Source organism: Pecten maximus, chromosome 12 (assembly GCF_902652985.1).
Source record: "Pecten maximus chromosome 12, xPecMax1.1, whole genome shotgun sequence".
Classification (NCBI taxonomy): Eukaryota; Metazoa; Mollusca; class Bivalvia; order Pectinida; family Pectinidae; genus Pecten; species Pecten maximus.
In genome coordinates, this window is record NC_047026.1 from 4768218 (window position 1) to 4785103 (window position 16886).

The 16886-nt window shown below is 38.3% G+C and overlaps 1 protein-coding gene and 1 pseudogene across 1 annotated transcript in view; both read left to right on the forward strand.

Annotated features, from left to right (window-relative positions):
- LOC117339720 overlaps window positions 1-16886 on the forward strand; it is a 344709-nt pseudogene that overhangs the window by 281486 nt on the left and 46337 nt on the right.
- LOC117339633 overlaps window positions 8791-16886 on the forward strand; it is a 30088-nt gene continuing 21992 nt past the window's right edge. Inside the window, exons 1-3 of the mRNA XM_033901329.1 lie at window positions 8791-8893; window positions 14694-14966; window positions 16305-16559. Coding sequence (XP_033757220.1) covers window positions 8797-8893; window positions 14694-14966; window positions 16305-16559 — 625 coding nt within the window. The 5' untranslated portion in view covers window positions 8791-8796. The remainder of the gene's footprint in view (window positions 8894-14693; window positions 14967-16304; window positions 16560-16886) is intronic.

The following is a 16886-nucleotide window of genomic DNA, read 5'->3' on the forward strand; positions in this document are numbered from 1 at the left end:
ATCCTTGATATTGCCTCTGTTTCTGCCTTTTCATTGATCTTCATGTAATATGGCTAAATCCCTTGATCGGAGCATAGCAATGTCAGTGAAATGGTGAAATGGAACACGATACCTGCCCTGCAGGCAAGGACATTTTATTTCCTGCCATCATTGCATGAGATCACTTGGTTGGAACTCGAACTAAAAAAAACCGCTAGAATTGTGAGGGACGATGTGCCTCCTTTTGTATCATATTTGGGGTAGGGTCCTATGCTTAATATTTCAATAAGAGGTACACAGTCTTAGGTCTTAACAGTTTGTTAATTGTTATGGGCAATCTGATGTAGGCCCATTGTACAATCGGGATCTTTCTTCAAAATCGATATATACACGTACCTACCATTACAGTACCAATGATATATGTGTATGTCGTTTTCGTCTTTATCTATGCCTTCCTTTTGTCTTTGTTGTTTTTGCTGGTTCTTCCGTTATTTTCAATTCACATAGGACTTTGACCTTTTCGAATGGACAACATCTAAGTGAGCTCTCCTTCCCATCATGCAGTCGGTACATGCTATTGTATTTATCATTCTAAACACAATAATATCCAATCTTTATAATTTTACAGCATGTCTTCATGCAAACATATGGTATTTTAAGGACTATGAATGGCAAACAATCTCCTTAGCTAACTGTATACCTAGTAATATCGGGAAAAGGCACAACGTGACTCGTATAGACTATCGACGTATGTCAAGAAAATGGATTGTTTTAATGGTTTGGTCCATTAAGTCCAGCCATATACATGCATAAAGTTTCAAACGTTGACCGTACGGAGTTTCATATCGACAGTTGTATGTTTTCATTAAAGTGTCACTGACTTCGATTGGCACTCTTGTACTTTATTATTGCCTGACAGAAAATGTCGTGCTGTGAACGATACATATATCAGCTAAAGTTCATCATTGATTTGTTTTGTAGAAATGGACATTCATTCGATCACATACTTCGTAAGAAGAGGATGTAAGTAGTTAGCTATTTCAACTTCGCCTGTGTTTTTAATGGTATTATAATGACGTTATGTCCCACAAATTATATATTTTAAGCTTCCTGTATCGGGATAGCACAAACCGGTTACACAAAGGCATAACATAGATTTTAAACAAAAGATGAAAAATTACATGATCAATACATTACGCCGATCCATAAAGCTTTTAGGAAACGGAAACTATAAAAATTGCATTCTGTTCTACCAAGCGCTTGAGATATTACATATCGAAACTGTTGTATATCTTAATCAGGTGATATGACTTGGTGGTGCACTATACACACAAGTTAATAGCACATTTGAATGTATACCGAATAAATAAAAAACAAACAAAAATCATGCTGCTTTTCGTTTGTCTTCGATTCGTAAGTAAATGGCCACCAGTGTGAAAAACAGACTAGAAGAGAGAGAAAAACAATAATCGCCCGAAGCCAATATTTATATAAACAGGGGATATTTTTTCCCCATTATTCCATAAATTCTTTAAAAGTATGTTAAAAAGTTTTGAAACAACTCCAAGATCATTTGGTCATCTGAACAACACAACTTTTAGTTATTGGAACTATACTTCGGGAAATGATATCAATCAAAATGCTGTATAAGTACTCTAGACATGGAAACCTACACGCACGGCGGATGCGTCTCACAGCGCAGGAATTGGTGTAGTATGCGGCGGCGACGGCGTATACAGTACATACCGGCAAGTATCAGGATGTTGAATTGGAATTCTTAGTTGACACGGGATCTACGGTAACAATAGTTAAACTGTCTGTTCTCGAAAGGATTACAGAAAACGAGAGACCATGTCTGGTTGTCATAGATAAACTGATTAAGACAGCGAATGACAGCAAATTGGAGGTCGTCTGAACAGGGATATCGCCATTTTCTCTGGGAACACGTGCGGTAGAAATGGCGGATTTGGTAGCTGACCTAAATATTGATGATTTGCTTGGAATGATTACATGACAGAGCATAGTTTTATGGCGGACATTGCTAATAGGTTACTGAGAATGCGTGACATCAAATATCCTTTTGCTGTATGAAGGCTGAAGGTTCCCACGGATATTACCGGTCGACCTTTCTTTAAAGGACACACACAACTAAATACTTTACTATGTGTTATTTCTAGTTACCCCATCCCTTCATTTGATCATTTGAAGTTCAAATGATGAGATTTATAGTAAATTAACATTCTTTTATCGCATAAATGTTGGTATTGTATAGGTTTAATGGCATATCAGAGCACACGGGTACTCGAAAGACAGTAATCCTGACATTTACAATTCACTGGGGAACCCCCATCTGGGGAATTCCGCCTTTTTACACCTCGAATTTTACGTCACTCTATTTTCAGTAGGAGTGTATATTTTTGATTTTCCAAACCTAAAGACCCTGCTCTTAATTATCGTATATAGCAAATACACATTTCATATGTCATTTACTCAGGAAAACAGCTACAAACCCCCAAGATACACATTTTCCTCGGGGACTTCGTTCAGGTGAAACACCAGCTGATTTGCTGATTTAGATGTGTGGGTCGTTAAAATATTTGTCTTTAACCAGTAAGTGGGGTGATTAAAGTGGAAAATATAATTGCCAAGACCCTGTAAACCATGTCAGATATGTGTGTGTCGGGTCTGGCTGATATGATTTTGAACACTGATAGGGTATTTTTGGCTCGAGCTGGAGTTTTTCCTACGACTAAATGTAAGGCTTATCACAGAAGAGCCGCAAATGATATACAGAGGACATACGTTTGGCAGTTTTCACTGGTGGAGCGTACATATCTTGAGCACATTACCACTGGTGAAGAGAGAATCCACCGACCCCGACAAGATAACTGAAGTTACAATTTGGCCTAAACCTACAAATTTGATCAAGAGTTAGTCATTCCCTGGCCTATGAATCTACTGTAGACGGGTTTATTCAACTATTTGCAGCGATTGTGTAACCACTAAATCGGCCTTCAGGGAAGGGAACTACGTTAAACTTAGTTCAACCTGACAAATGTGCTAATCAAAGCTATCATTCTCTCTTTACCATACTGAATGAACACGTTCATCTTGGACACAGATGCCAGCGTTTTGCCTATGAAGCAGCTCTATCGCTGATACTCGGCGAAGAAAAACGACTAATTGGGTATGCCAGCAAAACATTCTTAAAAGGCTACCAATGTATTGTCACCAAGCGATATCTGCTTTCGTTGGTACATTACCTTAAACATTTCTGGTATTATTACTTGTAATGGCGAACTTTCTCTCCGGTGACTAACCAGCATTAAAGACTTAAACCAAAAGGGAAATTCGTCAGATGAATTGAGATGATCAGTCAGTATGAAATGAAAGTGAAAAATCCTCAAGGATCTAATATCTAGGAGCCGCGGTGGCCGAGTGGTTATGGTGTACCGACACTTTGACACTAGCCCTCCACCACTGGGTTGGGAGTTCGAAACCTACGTGGGGCAGTTGCCAGGTACTGACTGTCACCTTCAAAACCTGGCACGTCCTTAAATAACATTGGCTGTTAATAGGACGTTAAACAAAAACAAACCAAACCAAATAATCTGCTGAGCTATTTGATGTGGTTTAAAGCAACACATCTAGACAAGTTAGGTATAGGAAGCGACTTGGGATATACAAGGATCACTATGCGCTATTCAATCTAGACCATACAACAAAGTAAACATCAATGATATTTGTTCTTTTTTTTGTTAGATACTCTCGAGAACATTTTCAAAGTAAACGTAGGTATTGTAGCGAATACAAACATTACAAACTTAAATATTCATCCATGTTAGTCAAGTGGAGCTCGAATAATTGTGATTCATGCAAACTACTTGTAGAATTGCTGTGTGTACCATAACTACACATTGGAAGTACAATTCTATTATAACCAGGAAAGACCAGAGAGGGGCCTCAGTTCAAAGCAAGGCTTCCTGCTTTGGCACGGTATATAAGACCGAGAACATTCCAATTAACTGGTCTGTTCTGAAAACATGTTTTGAACAGCTGGAGACTACAAGTAACAAAGGCTTCGAGTGATACTTGTGGTATTTTTCGACCTGTGCAGGGTTTTCGGAATGGCGCGTGAACGTATGGAAGATTACATTTGCTATGCATGTGTACTTTTACCGTTCAATAGGAGTCTTGGCGGTGTACACAGGCCTCGCTGCGCTGTTAGAACATACTGCTCGTGCGTATAACTGTGTTGGCGTTAGCTAGGGTACACACCACCCCGCGGAAAATAACGCACAATTACATTAAAGCCTACAGTGTATATATCATTAGAGTTCATACGCTAGACTAGACATGCGTTGTATATAAGTTAATCTGATCAGAGTTAAATCATAAAGATAAAATAGGGTATTTTAGATTGAGATAGTTGACGCAGCTCATGCTATAAATGCATATTTGTTATACACACCTTATCCCAAAATAAACTTGGTACGACGTCAAGTAAAAGGTTTGGTTTGGTTTTGGTTTGGTTTTATTTGTTTAACGTCCTATTAACAGCTAACGTCATCAAAGGACGGCCTCCCGTGCGTGCGACATGCATGCGTGTGGTGAGTGCGTATGTGTGTTTTGAGAGGCTGCGGTATGTTGGAGTAAAGTCTCCTTGTGATAGTCCAGACGATTTATACATGTAGTGCTACCACACTGAAGAATACTGCAGAAGACACCCCGCAGGACACCCCACCTGATCACATTATATTGACAACGGGCAAACCAGTCGTCTTACTTCCAAAATGCTCATCTCTAAGCAGCAGTAGCGACTACTATTTTTGAAGACTCTGGTATGTCTCGGCTAAGGGACAGAACCCAAAGCCTTCCTTACAGGGGCAAATAAAAATACCGGTTTGGTCTCTTTAATGCCCCCTAAAAAGAAGATATAGAAGATTGTCGGCAATTCTTTAGGGAGCGTAGGTAATTTATTTGACGAATTTGACAGTGTATATGCCGGTCTAGTCATCGAAAAACCGAATATAAATATAGCATGTAGTTTAATATGGATCGGTGAATTCCATCATTTGTGTAAAAAAAAAAAAAAAAAAAATAGAAAAAACAACAAGAAAATACTTCCAGCATTTCATGAAAATAAAAGAAATATTGAAGATGACATAACACACGATCTCCCGAGGAATTATTTCTAAAGAAAGTTACATTTCAAAATATTTGGCTTGATAAAACAGAACCTAGCTTTTTGCTCTCTGTATATTCCTAATTACGGTAATGGAGCTATGCTATTGGGCGGTTTTTTTTCTATCGTGATATATTAGGACAATGGACCAGTACCTCCTGGCATATACCACGTTATTAATTTGTTAGCGTTCCAAGAAAGCTAAGCCGAACATAAGATTTTAAGATAAAAACCTATATTTTATGACATAAACAAATAGCGATAACAACTTCCCTAGCCAGTAATGGTTTACGGGCACACATTAACGAGTGTGTCGGTATCGACCTATCACGTATTGACATCACTAATTAACATCCTAAACGGAAACAAGGTGAATTCCCCGGATCATCTTGTGCCACGTCTCTGGAGCATCTGAATGGGGTATACCATTGTTGTATCATACATTGAATGAAAAAAACATATCGTCAATTTTACGAGAAAGGCGTTTTCATTTTATCATTATAATTCATTATAAATGAGTAGTCTTGGTCTTTACTCGTCAACCTTTAGATATTGGCATCTTGGAGATGTTGTTGACAAAGTCATTACTTCACAACTGGGACATATGATAATACTTAAGGAAAACAAGGTCATACGGAGGACGAAACATCATGGACGCGTCTAATTACATCCTGTCTTCTTTAGAAATGAGTGAATATCTGTAAGTACAAGTCCGGTTGGAAAGAACAGCCAAACGTCCTGGACACATTCCAATATGGTACTATGTGTATAAGGGGTCGATTGAAAATGGACTTCAATGTCTTACTTCAACACCGAATCCCTCTTTTTCGTTTTGAGAATGTGAATTAACCAATGTAATTGAAAACTAGATGGTCATTCTCACTACGTTACCTGAACATGTAACAACATCCCATAGGGGTCACGTTCTGATGACATTTGAGATGTGTGTATTTCACTTTCAGGCCGAATTGTCATATTGTGGATGTAATCGAAGCAAAACATTTCGTCACAGCATGCATCTCAAGCAAACCATTTCGGCACAGATTTATATAGCTAAATGCTGTGTGGGACGAAATGACTTGAAACAAATTGACATATTATGCAAACTATGTACTCTACTCATGCTAATTCGGACATACAAAATTCACTTCCAAGATTCTGGAAGTAGAAATTTGATTGGCTAATCCAAAAGGTCACCCCGTCGTGACCCCTTATGGGATGTTGTTAGATGTCCATGTAACGTAGTGAGAATGACCATCTAGATTTTAATTAGATTGTGAATTAACCGGAATTTAACCTAGATACGTACATTGTAGGGCGGGTGTCGTCGATGAAATAGAGGACCCTTATTCTCCCGGAACAATCGTTTTATTCCTCTTTCTTTTCTTTGTATTTTGCCGTTGTATGGAGTCTTCAGTTTTGTTCATCTTGGTATTATAGAAAGGTCCTCCCCTCTATGGCCTGCTCAAGATACATGCTGATTTTTTTTCAAAGTTGCATAAAAATCAAATTTATATTTTGTGCGGAGTTCCGGAATCCCATTCAAATCCAAGGTACACTTTAAGTGTAAACAATATTGTTTTCCTATGGTAAAATTGTATCATTTTATCTTTGCCTTTGTACAATATTTATGTACGCCGCAACTTACCAATACGTACAATTTGTATACTGCCAAACAGCGTTAAGTCAGTGAGTCCATGACAAATCGTCGAGATAATAGAGTTTCTACCACAATACGTTGTGTTATTCCACTCTCAACCATCGTATAAATGTGGCGATTGTTGGATATATATATATGCTATATTCCGCTAGTAGAATATGACCTTCCAGTTTTCTTATTGGTCAATAATTCAAACTTTGACCCGAGATGCAATTGTTATTGACGACACCTCATTTGCACAAGCGAAAAAAGACCTGGCCACGTTCCCCTTTGAAACAGGTCAAACGATTCGTGATTTTTGAAAATGGAATTTATTTCACACTCGTAAGCTATTTGTTTTAAAAGTTACTGAAGGCTAAAGCTCCTGTTTTTTTGTAACTTTTAAAAATTAACTTATTCGTCTGACATAAATACCATATCAATCGACCACTCGTTGTGTAACCTCTATATATTTCATATGTGTTGGAAACATTTTAATTGGTGCTGGATATTCAGTTCGATTATGAATATATCTTCGAATTATCAGATTTCGAGATAACGGCATTTGAATGTACCACTGACGATCTTTGTTTTCGTGTACTATTAGTTAATTTCTTCAACATGTGTCTTTCTTTTTCATGTCCCTATATTCATTATCACGCCCCCGGTTATGTGTTGTAAAAGTGCAGTCTATTTTACGAATTTTATTGTTTTAAGTTGTTTACTGTTATTGTCGACATTAGATAACTCCCTGGTAATTATATGTTTGCGTTGATAACGTCTCGTTGGTTTAATACAACAATCTAATTAGCATCTAAAACAGTTATTTAGATTAAACATCAGCTTCGTCAGTGATGCGTAGACTCCCGTATCTATTTTGAATGCCATTCAATCTCGGCAGAACAACACAAAATATACCAATATGTCAGGGAAGGGAGATTACTAGTTTTACGATTCATCAGCAAGCGACAAGCGGAATTCGTAAATGACCTAGTCACGTGTTTACCAGTCGATAGTTTGAATAGGATTTATTTAAAGGTTCAGGAAGAAACAGCGACGGCGCCAAAGTAGAAATAGCAGTTATCACACTGTTTATACTTAAAACTAAGGTCGGTTGGTATGTATTATCTAATGACAAAACATTATGTCACACAAATGCTGATAGGTTGCGAGATCGAAACCAACGTTGGGCAGTTGTCTTGTACTGACCGTAGGTCGGTGGGTTTTCTCCGGGTACTCTGGCTTTCCTCCACCTCCACAACCAGGCTTGTCCTTAAATGACCCTGGCTGTTAATATGACGTTAACCAAACCAACAGGTATGCGTGACGCAGATTAAGATCCCGAAAACTCATTTTCTCGGCGCTTGTTATCAATGTGATTCGCTTGATTTCAAGCGCCTTTGACGGGATGGAACTGGGGATCGGCATGTTTTCAAGTTTTTTTCTGATACATAGTGAAATTGACACACATCTAATACAAACTGTTATCTGTTCACTAGGTCGTGTGTGGGACATGATTATTGCTAAATATATGGAGTAAAATCAGTTTTTTCCTATCACAATGCATTATGCAAACATGACTGTGACAAGAATAACCATTTACCGGGCGATACAACATATTATTGCTTATCTGATACAGACTATAGTGACGTATCTAAGTATGTCGGCGCGAACAGATGTACTGATATCGGAAATAGATGGCCGACATGAAGCCGATCTTCCGTACACCTGCCGGAACTGGGACAGACCACTGGGTGGAAAGGGTTATTTAATTCAGTCCAATCTAATTACTTAACAACAAATTAGTTTCTTTTATCGCCTCAGACGCAAGATGGGTGTGCTATAAATAATAAATATATTTTTCTTCCTGTTATTTACTTCAAAAGGACAATTCAACTTGTATCTCACGTACGAAAATACACCCCCCCCCCCCCCCCCCCCCCCCTTCGTGCCCCTCCTTTGTTCCCACGCTGTTCCTGTTGTTTGATCTATAATGACACGAATTAGAATTATCAACATCACTATGGCTTGTTTTAGTGTATTTGTGTCTCCGTTGTTGCTGTTTATGGTTACGCAAACTCGACAATCAGGTAAATGGTTTCTTCCCGTTCATTTAAAAAATAGCTGTTCATCTTATCGCAAATGTGTGTTTTATAAGATAAGTATAACTTTATCTGACCTTTTTATTGCTTCATGTTATGATATTTTAAGGAAAATTTGAAATATGATTTCCCACTTTTTTAATACCTCAGATTTGTTGTGTTTGAATAATTTGCGTATATTTGTTTTATCTAGTGGGAATACTTTACTTTCGAAGTTAAACATTTAATCTATAGTTCGAAAGTTTACGACCGTTGGACTCACACTATTCAGCTGACAATAGCTGTTGAAGGGACGTTAACAATGCAAAAACAGAACTCATTCCCTAAAGAAATATTTATTAAATGATTCATGTCTTCTTCTCAGCACTTTGATGGATCTCTACTTAGTTTCGTTGATATGAATTTATTGTCATGTTTATCGGAAAGGTTCATTTTTGTGTATGATGAATTGTTTGTTATGGCGAAAGAACTATATTCCACACGAATTAATTTCCCCTGATAGAAGCACGCAAGAATTGGCTGGCTGCACTTATATCGAAATGATTTAAAAGATGACAGTGCAACCGTAATTAGTTATCATCAATTGATTGCTGGGATGAGCGTGATTAACGATTGTTTGCTGCAGAAATCAGGCTGCACCAAGTATAAGAATACTTTATTTTAGCGCCCTCTTTATGGAAATAAGAAATAATTGATGCTTAAAAGGTGTACAAAAAGAAAACAATCATCATTTGCTCACAGTTTTAATTGTGATCAATTGACGTCATCGCATTTCACATTATTGATATTTTAAATGGGGAAAAACGTTGTTTAATACCGATTGTCTTCTTACCGGGATAATTGCTTGTGTCGGTACTGGAATAGAAGTATATTGGTACTTGGATCGGGGCTTGTGTATGTACTGGGATCGAGGCTTGTATATGTACTGGGATCGGGGATTGTGTCAGTACTTGGATCGGGGGTTGTGTCTGTATTGGGATCGAGGATTGTGTCTGTACTGGGATCGAGGATTGTGTCTGTACTGGGATCGAGGGTTGTGTCTGTATTGGGATCGAGGGTTGTGTTTGTACTGGGATCGAGGATTATGTCGGTACTGGGATCGAGGATTGTGTCTGTACTGGGATCGAGGATTGTGTCGGTACTGGGATCGAGGATTGTGTCGGTACTGGGATCGAAGATAATGTATGTACTTGGATCGAGGGTTGTGTCGGTACTGTGATCGAGGAATGTGTCTGTACTGGGATCGAGGATTGCGTCTGTATTGGTATCGAAGGTTGTGTCGGTACTGGGATCGAGGATTGTGTATGTATTGGGATGGAGGAAATGTGTCTGTACTTGGATCGAGGATTATGTCAGTACTGTGATCGAGGATTGTGTCGGTACTGGGATCGAGGATTGTGTTTGTACTGGGATCGAGGATTGTGTCGGTACTGGGATCGAGGGTTGTGTCGGCATTGGGATCGAGGGTTGTGTTTGTACTGGGATCGAGGATTATGTCTGTACTTGGATCGAGGATTGTGTCTGTACTTGGATCGAGGATTGTGTCTGTACTGGGATCGAGGATTGTGTCTGTACTGGGATCGAGGATTATGTCTGTACTTGGATCGAGGATTGTGTCTGTACTTGGATCGAGGATTGTGTCTGTACTGGGATCGAGGATTGTGTCGGTACTGGGATCGAGGATTGTGTCTGTACTGGGATCGAGGGTTGTGTCGGTACTGGGATCGAGGGTTGTGTCGGTACTGGGATCGAAGATAATGTATGTACTTGGATCGAGGGTTGTGTCGGTACTGTGATAGAGGAATGTGTCTGTACTGGGATCGAGGATTGCGTCTGTATTGGTATCGAAGGTTGTGTCGGTACTGGATCGAGGATTGTGTATGTATTGGGATGGAGGAAATGTGTCTGTACTTGGATCGAGGATTATGTCAGTACTGTGATCGAGGATTTTGTCTGTACTGGGATCGAGGATTGTGTCGGTACTGGGATCGAGGATTGTGTTTGTACTGGGATTGTAGGATTGTGTCGGTACTGGGTAATCAGTTTCTTACTGGGATCGAGATTTGTCGGTACTGGATCGGGATTGTGTCGTACTGATTCGGATTGGGTCTGTACTGGATCGAGATTGGTATGGTTTGTACTGGATCGAGGATATGTTTGTACTGGGATCGAGATTATTTGTACTGGGATTCGTAGATATTGTCGGTACTGGGATCGTAGGATTGTTGTACTGGGATCGAGGGTTTCGGTACTGGATCAGTTGTGTGGTACTGGGATTCGAGTAGTCCTACTTGGATACTGGGATTTGTCATGTACTGGATACGAGGATGTGTCGGTACTGGGATCGAGGATTGTAGCTACCGTTGGTACTGGGATTGTAGATCATATTGGTACTGGGATTGTAGATCATATTGGTACTGGGATTATAGATTATATTGGTACTGGGATTGTAGCTCCTGTTGATACTGGGATTATAGATCATTTTGGTACTGGGATTGTATATCATATTGGTACTGGGATTATAGATCATATTGGTACTGGGATTGTAGCTCCTGTTGGTACTGGGATTATAGATCATATTGGTACTGGGATTGTAGCTCCTGTTGGTACTGGGATTATAGATCATATTGGTACTGGGATTGTTGCTCCTGTTGGTACTGGGATTGTAGCTCCTGTTGGTACTGGGATTATAGATCCCGTTTGTACTGGGATTATGGATCCTCTTGGTACTTGGATAGAGGATCATATTGGTACTGGGATTGTAGATCATATTGGTACTGGGATTGTGGATCCTGTTGGTACTAGGATTGTAGATCATGTTTGTAATGGGATTGTAGATCATATTGGTACTGGGATTGGGGATCCTGTTGGTACTGGGATTGTGGATCCTGTTGGTACTGGGATTGTAGATCATGTTTGTAATGGGATTGTAGATCATATTGGTACTGGGATTGTAGATCATATTGGTACTGGGATTGTATATCCTAATGGTACTTGGATAGTAGATCCTCTTGGTACTGGGATTGTAGATCATATTGGTACTGGGATTGTGGATCCTGTTGGTACTGGGATTGTAGATCATATTGGTACTAGGATTGTAGATCATATTGGTACTGGGATTGTAGATCATATTGGTACTGGGATTGTGGATCCTGTTGGTACTGGGATTGTAGATCATGTTTGTACTGGGATTGTAGATCATATTGGTACTGGGATTGTAGATCCTCTTGGTACTTGGATAGTAGATCATATTGGTACTGGGATTGGTGATCCTGTTGGTACTGGGATTGTAGATCCTCTTGGTACTTGGATAGTAGATCATATTGGTACTGGGATTGTAGATCATATTGGTACTGGGATTGTGGATCCTGTTTGTACTGGGATTGTAGATCATATTGGTGCTGGGATTATAGATCATATTGGTACCGGGATTGTAGATCATATTGGTACTGGGATTATAGATCCAGTTGGTACTGGGATTGTAGATCCTGTTGGTACTTGGATAATACATGGTTGGTGGTTTAATACTGATATCGTCTATAATGTCTGTACCTGGGCCCTTGGTTAAGTTATTATCGATTCTGTGTCAATACAGACAGTATGGAATTGCTGGTCTCCCGTTGTATCTAGTTTTTGACTCCTGCTCCCTAGTGATAGTTTTGTTAAAAGTTCGTGTTAGTCGGAAGTTCGCTTACGCCTATCGATTTAATGTTCCGTATTGACAATATACATAAATGTTGTTTTGGGAACATTATTTTGATTTAAATCGCGATCGAGCATTCTTGGAAAATAAAACTTCGGTTGAATGTTCGGGAGAGTGATTCATTAACAGGATGGGGAAACTAATGCCTTACATTCAAGTTTTCTTCTTTAATAGAAAAAATATCCCCGGGCACAACATAAAGATTCGATCGTTCACGGATATAATGACTAGCAGTTTGTCCTAAAAAAATCCGGGCCATATGTGTGGTTTGTACATCACATTATACTGACTTCGTATAAGCTATACTCACAGTTACTTTACTATGGGGCAGTAGTGGCCGCTGCTCTAGTACTATCAAATTTGGCGCGAGTGTGAACGTGAATCTTTTGTGACGTCACTGTTACTGTTATATTGGTCTTGTTGTCTCGAGAGGGAATAGTTTGTTTTGGTTTATTGATATTGTCAAAAGCAACCGGCATTTGAGGACGGTCGAGAGAGCATGTGCAAGCGATATGCATGCGTGAGGTAAGAGTGTGTGGTGAGAGCGTGTGTTTTAGGAAGCCGCAGTATGTTCTTAAGTCTCATGTGTTATTTTGCCGATTTATAGTGCTACCTAACTGATGCATACTGCCGATGACACACAGCAGGACACCCCACCCAGTCACATTATACTTACAACTGGCAAATCAGTTGTCCCACTCCCAAAATGCTGAGCGCTGACAAAGAGTTATAGCTTCCGTTGTAAAGACTCACGAAGAACCCAAAGCCTTCCTCACAATTACAAACACTCAATTAAAGGGAAAATCGAGCCGTGGTCAAGGGAAAGGGGAAAATGCCACTCCTCGAGATATTTATTAGACTAAAGTGCCCTTAGAAGAAATCATTCATGTTTTTTAAGTTCCTTACTTGGAAAACAGAACCATTTCCTTTTTAACCTAATATTTACTATACATTCATGGGAACGGTACAATTGTTCATTAGCCTAATCCAAATGTTATATTTATGCGTCAATGATGTTCAGTGAACATTTTTATCATGGTTCCACGAATAATGATACCACACAATTAATTCAAGAGTACACAATTTGTGGCTCAACGTTTATTGGTTTGTGCTGACAGCGTTTCAGTTATATTAGAGTAAAGCATATATACTTATGGGGGGAAGTACAGGGCCGTCCGAAAGTACATACACAATGTGTAAGGATAGTAAGTGGTTAGACGTCAAGAATATGCAAACATGTGTTACATATTTTTGAAGATAATCAATTTGTCAATGACAATAGGAAATACTGCAATCGTATTTCACAAGAAATGACAGCGACCGTAAAGGAATGGAGGGTCTTTTTTCAAATATATATTCCAAACCTAATAAGAAGTGTGTGTGTTTTTTTTTTCTCTTTCTTTTTTATTTGTTTGAAGCCATTGCGATCCCTACCACTTAACAGTATATGATATTGTTACATTAGTAATTAAGAGATAAGGACAATGCTATTGTTAAAATATGCCCTGGGGTTTGTCCCCGCCCCTAGGGATTACCTGTAGTTTATTGCTTACATATTTGAAACTGTTGGGAGCGCTACCCTATAGCCATAAATAATATCATTGATGGTCGTAAATACATACCTGGTATTAGATAGGCCCGGAGGTTTTTCCCCACCTCGCGTGACTTAGTTTCCTTGTTATATATTTGAAATTGTTGATATCTTTACTCCATAAGCACATTAAACATTAATATACTTGTAACTATATGCTTTCTGGGACGAAATAACTTGAAACAAATTGACATATTTTGCAAGCTATTTACTCTAGTCATGCTTATCAGGACATACAAAATTTACCTCCGAGATTCTAGAAGTAGTCATTTGATTGGCAGATCCAAAAGGTCATCAGAACGCGACCCCTTATGGGATGTTAGATGTTCATGTGACGTAGTGATAATAACCATCTAGATTTGAATTAGATTGTTCAAGTAAAACCACTGAAATAACATCCATAGAAAAATATATTTACACTGGTATGGATGTGTGGTATATTTTCTATATTAAGCTACATATATTGACGCTCGTGAATTGATTCTCACGTGCAGATTGTCAGATGCTGTCCTCCTCCTTCGCCTGGTCTGACGACCTTGACCTTCCATGTGACCGGTACTCTAGCTCCTGTTGGCAGTTCGATGACGTAGAGTCAGTGTCTGTCTGTGAGAAGAAATGTATAACCTTCGGAAACTCATGCATGTCTTTCTCCTACGCACGGAATTCCGGTCTCTGTACAATTTCCAACATGTCGTCTGGTATACTTCCTGCCGGTTATGCAGAATTTGTGACGTCTAATGATGTCGCCTTATTTCAAAGAACAAGAGGTTTGTCTTGCTTTGCTGTCATTGACTTTATTTTACTCAAACATCGCAATTCCTCCGCTGACTTCTCATTACCAAATAGCAATCCTTTATTGAAAAGTATGTAAATTTCTTTTGAATATTGTTAACATATCGATTTCCGATCACTCTTGTGTCATTAAGGATCACGCGATTGAGACTGAATGATGTACATGTAGGTTGTAGTTTTTTTGTAGTGTTATCAAAATACAATTTTCAATCAAAAGAAATAATAATAAAAAAAAATAAACATTTGTTTTTGTTGTTTATTTGCATATTCGATTAAAAGGCAATGTTACTATCATATCACAATAATTAATTTTTCTTTGATTTCATGGTAAATACTCAAATGTGATTGGTCGAAAAATTCTTTTCATTCTTCTATGAAAGAAATTCCGAGAATGGCGCGAAAAATGTGACGTCACAATACGACAATTGACGTTACTTATTGATTTGAGAAAAATAATCCCATTTAAAACCAGTAAAATTATACATAAAACATGTTTTAAATTAGAAAATCATTTTCAAAAATTAATTATAAGCGTTGATGTCAATTATTTTTTAGTTTCATCGGGGTATGAAACAAATTTTGTTTGCAAACTTCTGCAAAAATCCGCTACAACGACGCACATATACGGTCCAATCAGATGTCAACTTACCGTTTTGTTTGGACTATGATGACAACTACTGATTAACAGGCCAATCATAATTGTATTAACAGTCCCATGGACTACCATGAGAAATACTGATTAACAGTCAAACCAGATATATATTTGCAGTTTCATGAGCTACGGTGACAAAGACTGATTGATAGGCCAATCAGATGTCTACAATCACTTTCATAATACTCCGTGACGAAAATGGATGAACGGTACAATCAGAAACGTTTCCGTACAACTTCGAACCGCGAATGCAGAATTAAAGTGAAACCAGTACAAATATAATCTACCAGTCTTTGATTTTTGTTCAAAAATAAAAATCGTTTTTGTTCATAGTTTCTTGCGGAAACGAAAGAAAATCTACCATTCTATGAACAGCTATGATGTTTGAATAAGCCAATTGAAAAAGTGGATTTTCTTATAAAAAGAACGGTCGACCATCCCTCAAAGCAATGATTAAAATTTGCTTTGACATTTTTAACCTCTCTATTCAAACATTGCACATATAATTGTATTGTAATAACAGTCGTTTTCTTATAAAAAGAAACGGTCGACCATCCCTCAAAGCAATGATTAAAATTTGCTTTGACATTTTTAACCTCTCTATTCAAACATTGCACATATAATTGTATTGTAATAACAGTCGTTTTCATTTCTTCTTTAGGTGAAGTAAGTGACTTGTTTGAAAAGTGGCCATACTCATCATTACCAAAACCTAGTTCTTATAAAGCCATCATGGAGAACGTTTCGTTGGACGCATGCGCAGAAGAGTGCACCAGAAATACCTACTTCCAGTGTAAATCGTTCGGATTTAGTTCAGTGCTGAAGAAATGTTATTTATCCGACACTAGAGCAGGCCAAGAAGGAGGACGACTTGACTACCACGATAACCTAGACCATTACGAGTATAGGCGGAACGGTAGGATGCTTTATTGTAGTCCATTCGTCCCATTATGCTTGGTTATAAATACTTCACAAAAACAAAAACAAAACAAAAAAACAAAAAACAAACAAAAAAACATAAAAAAAAACAACAAAAAAACAAAAAAACAACAACAAAAACAAAAAAAAAACCCCAAAAATGTCATAAGCGTTCGCGTTTGCATTGTTTCATTTTTATTGTTTAAAAGGAAGATCGATTTTGTCGTTTAATGTTGATGCTGTGCAATATCTGTTTCCCCATTTAACTAAGTAAAATGTTAGCTTAAAACATGCTTAAAAGTGAATATTTAAATGCTTAATTTCG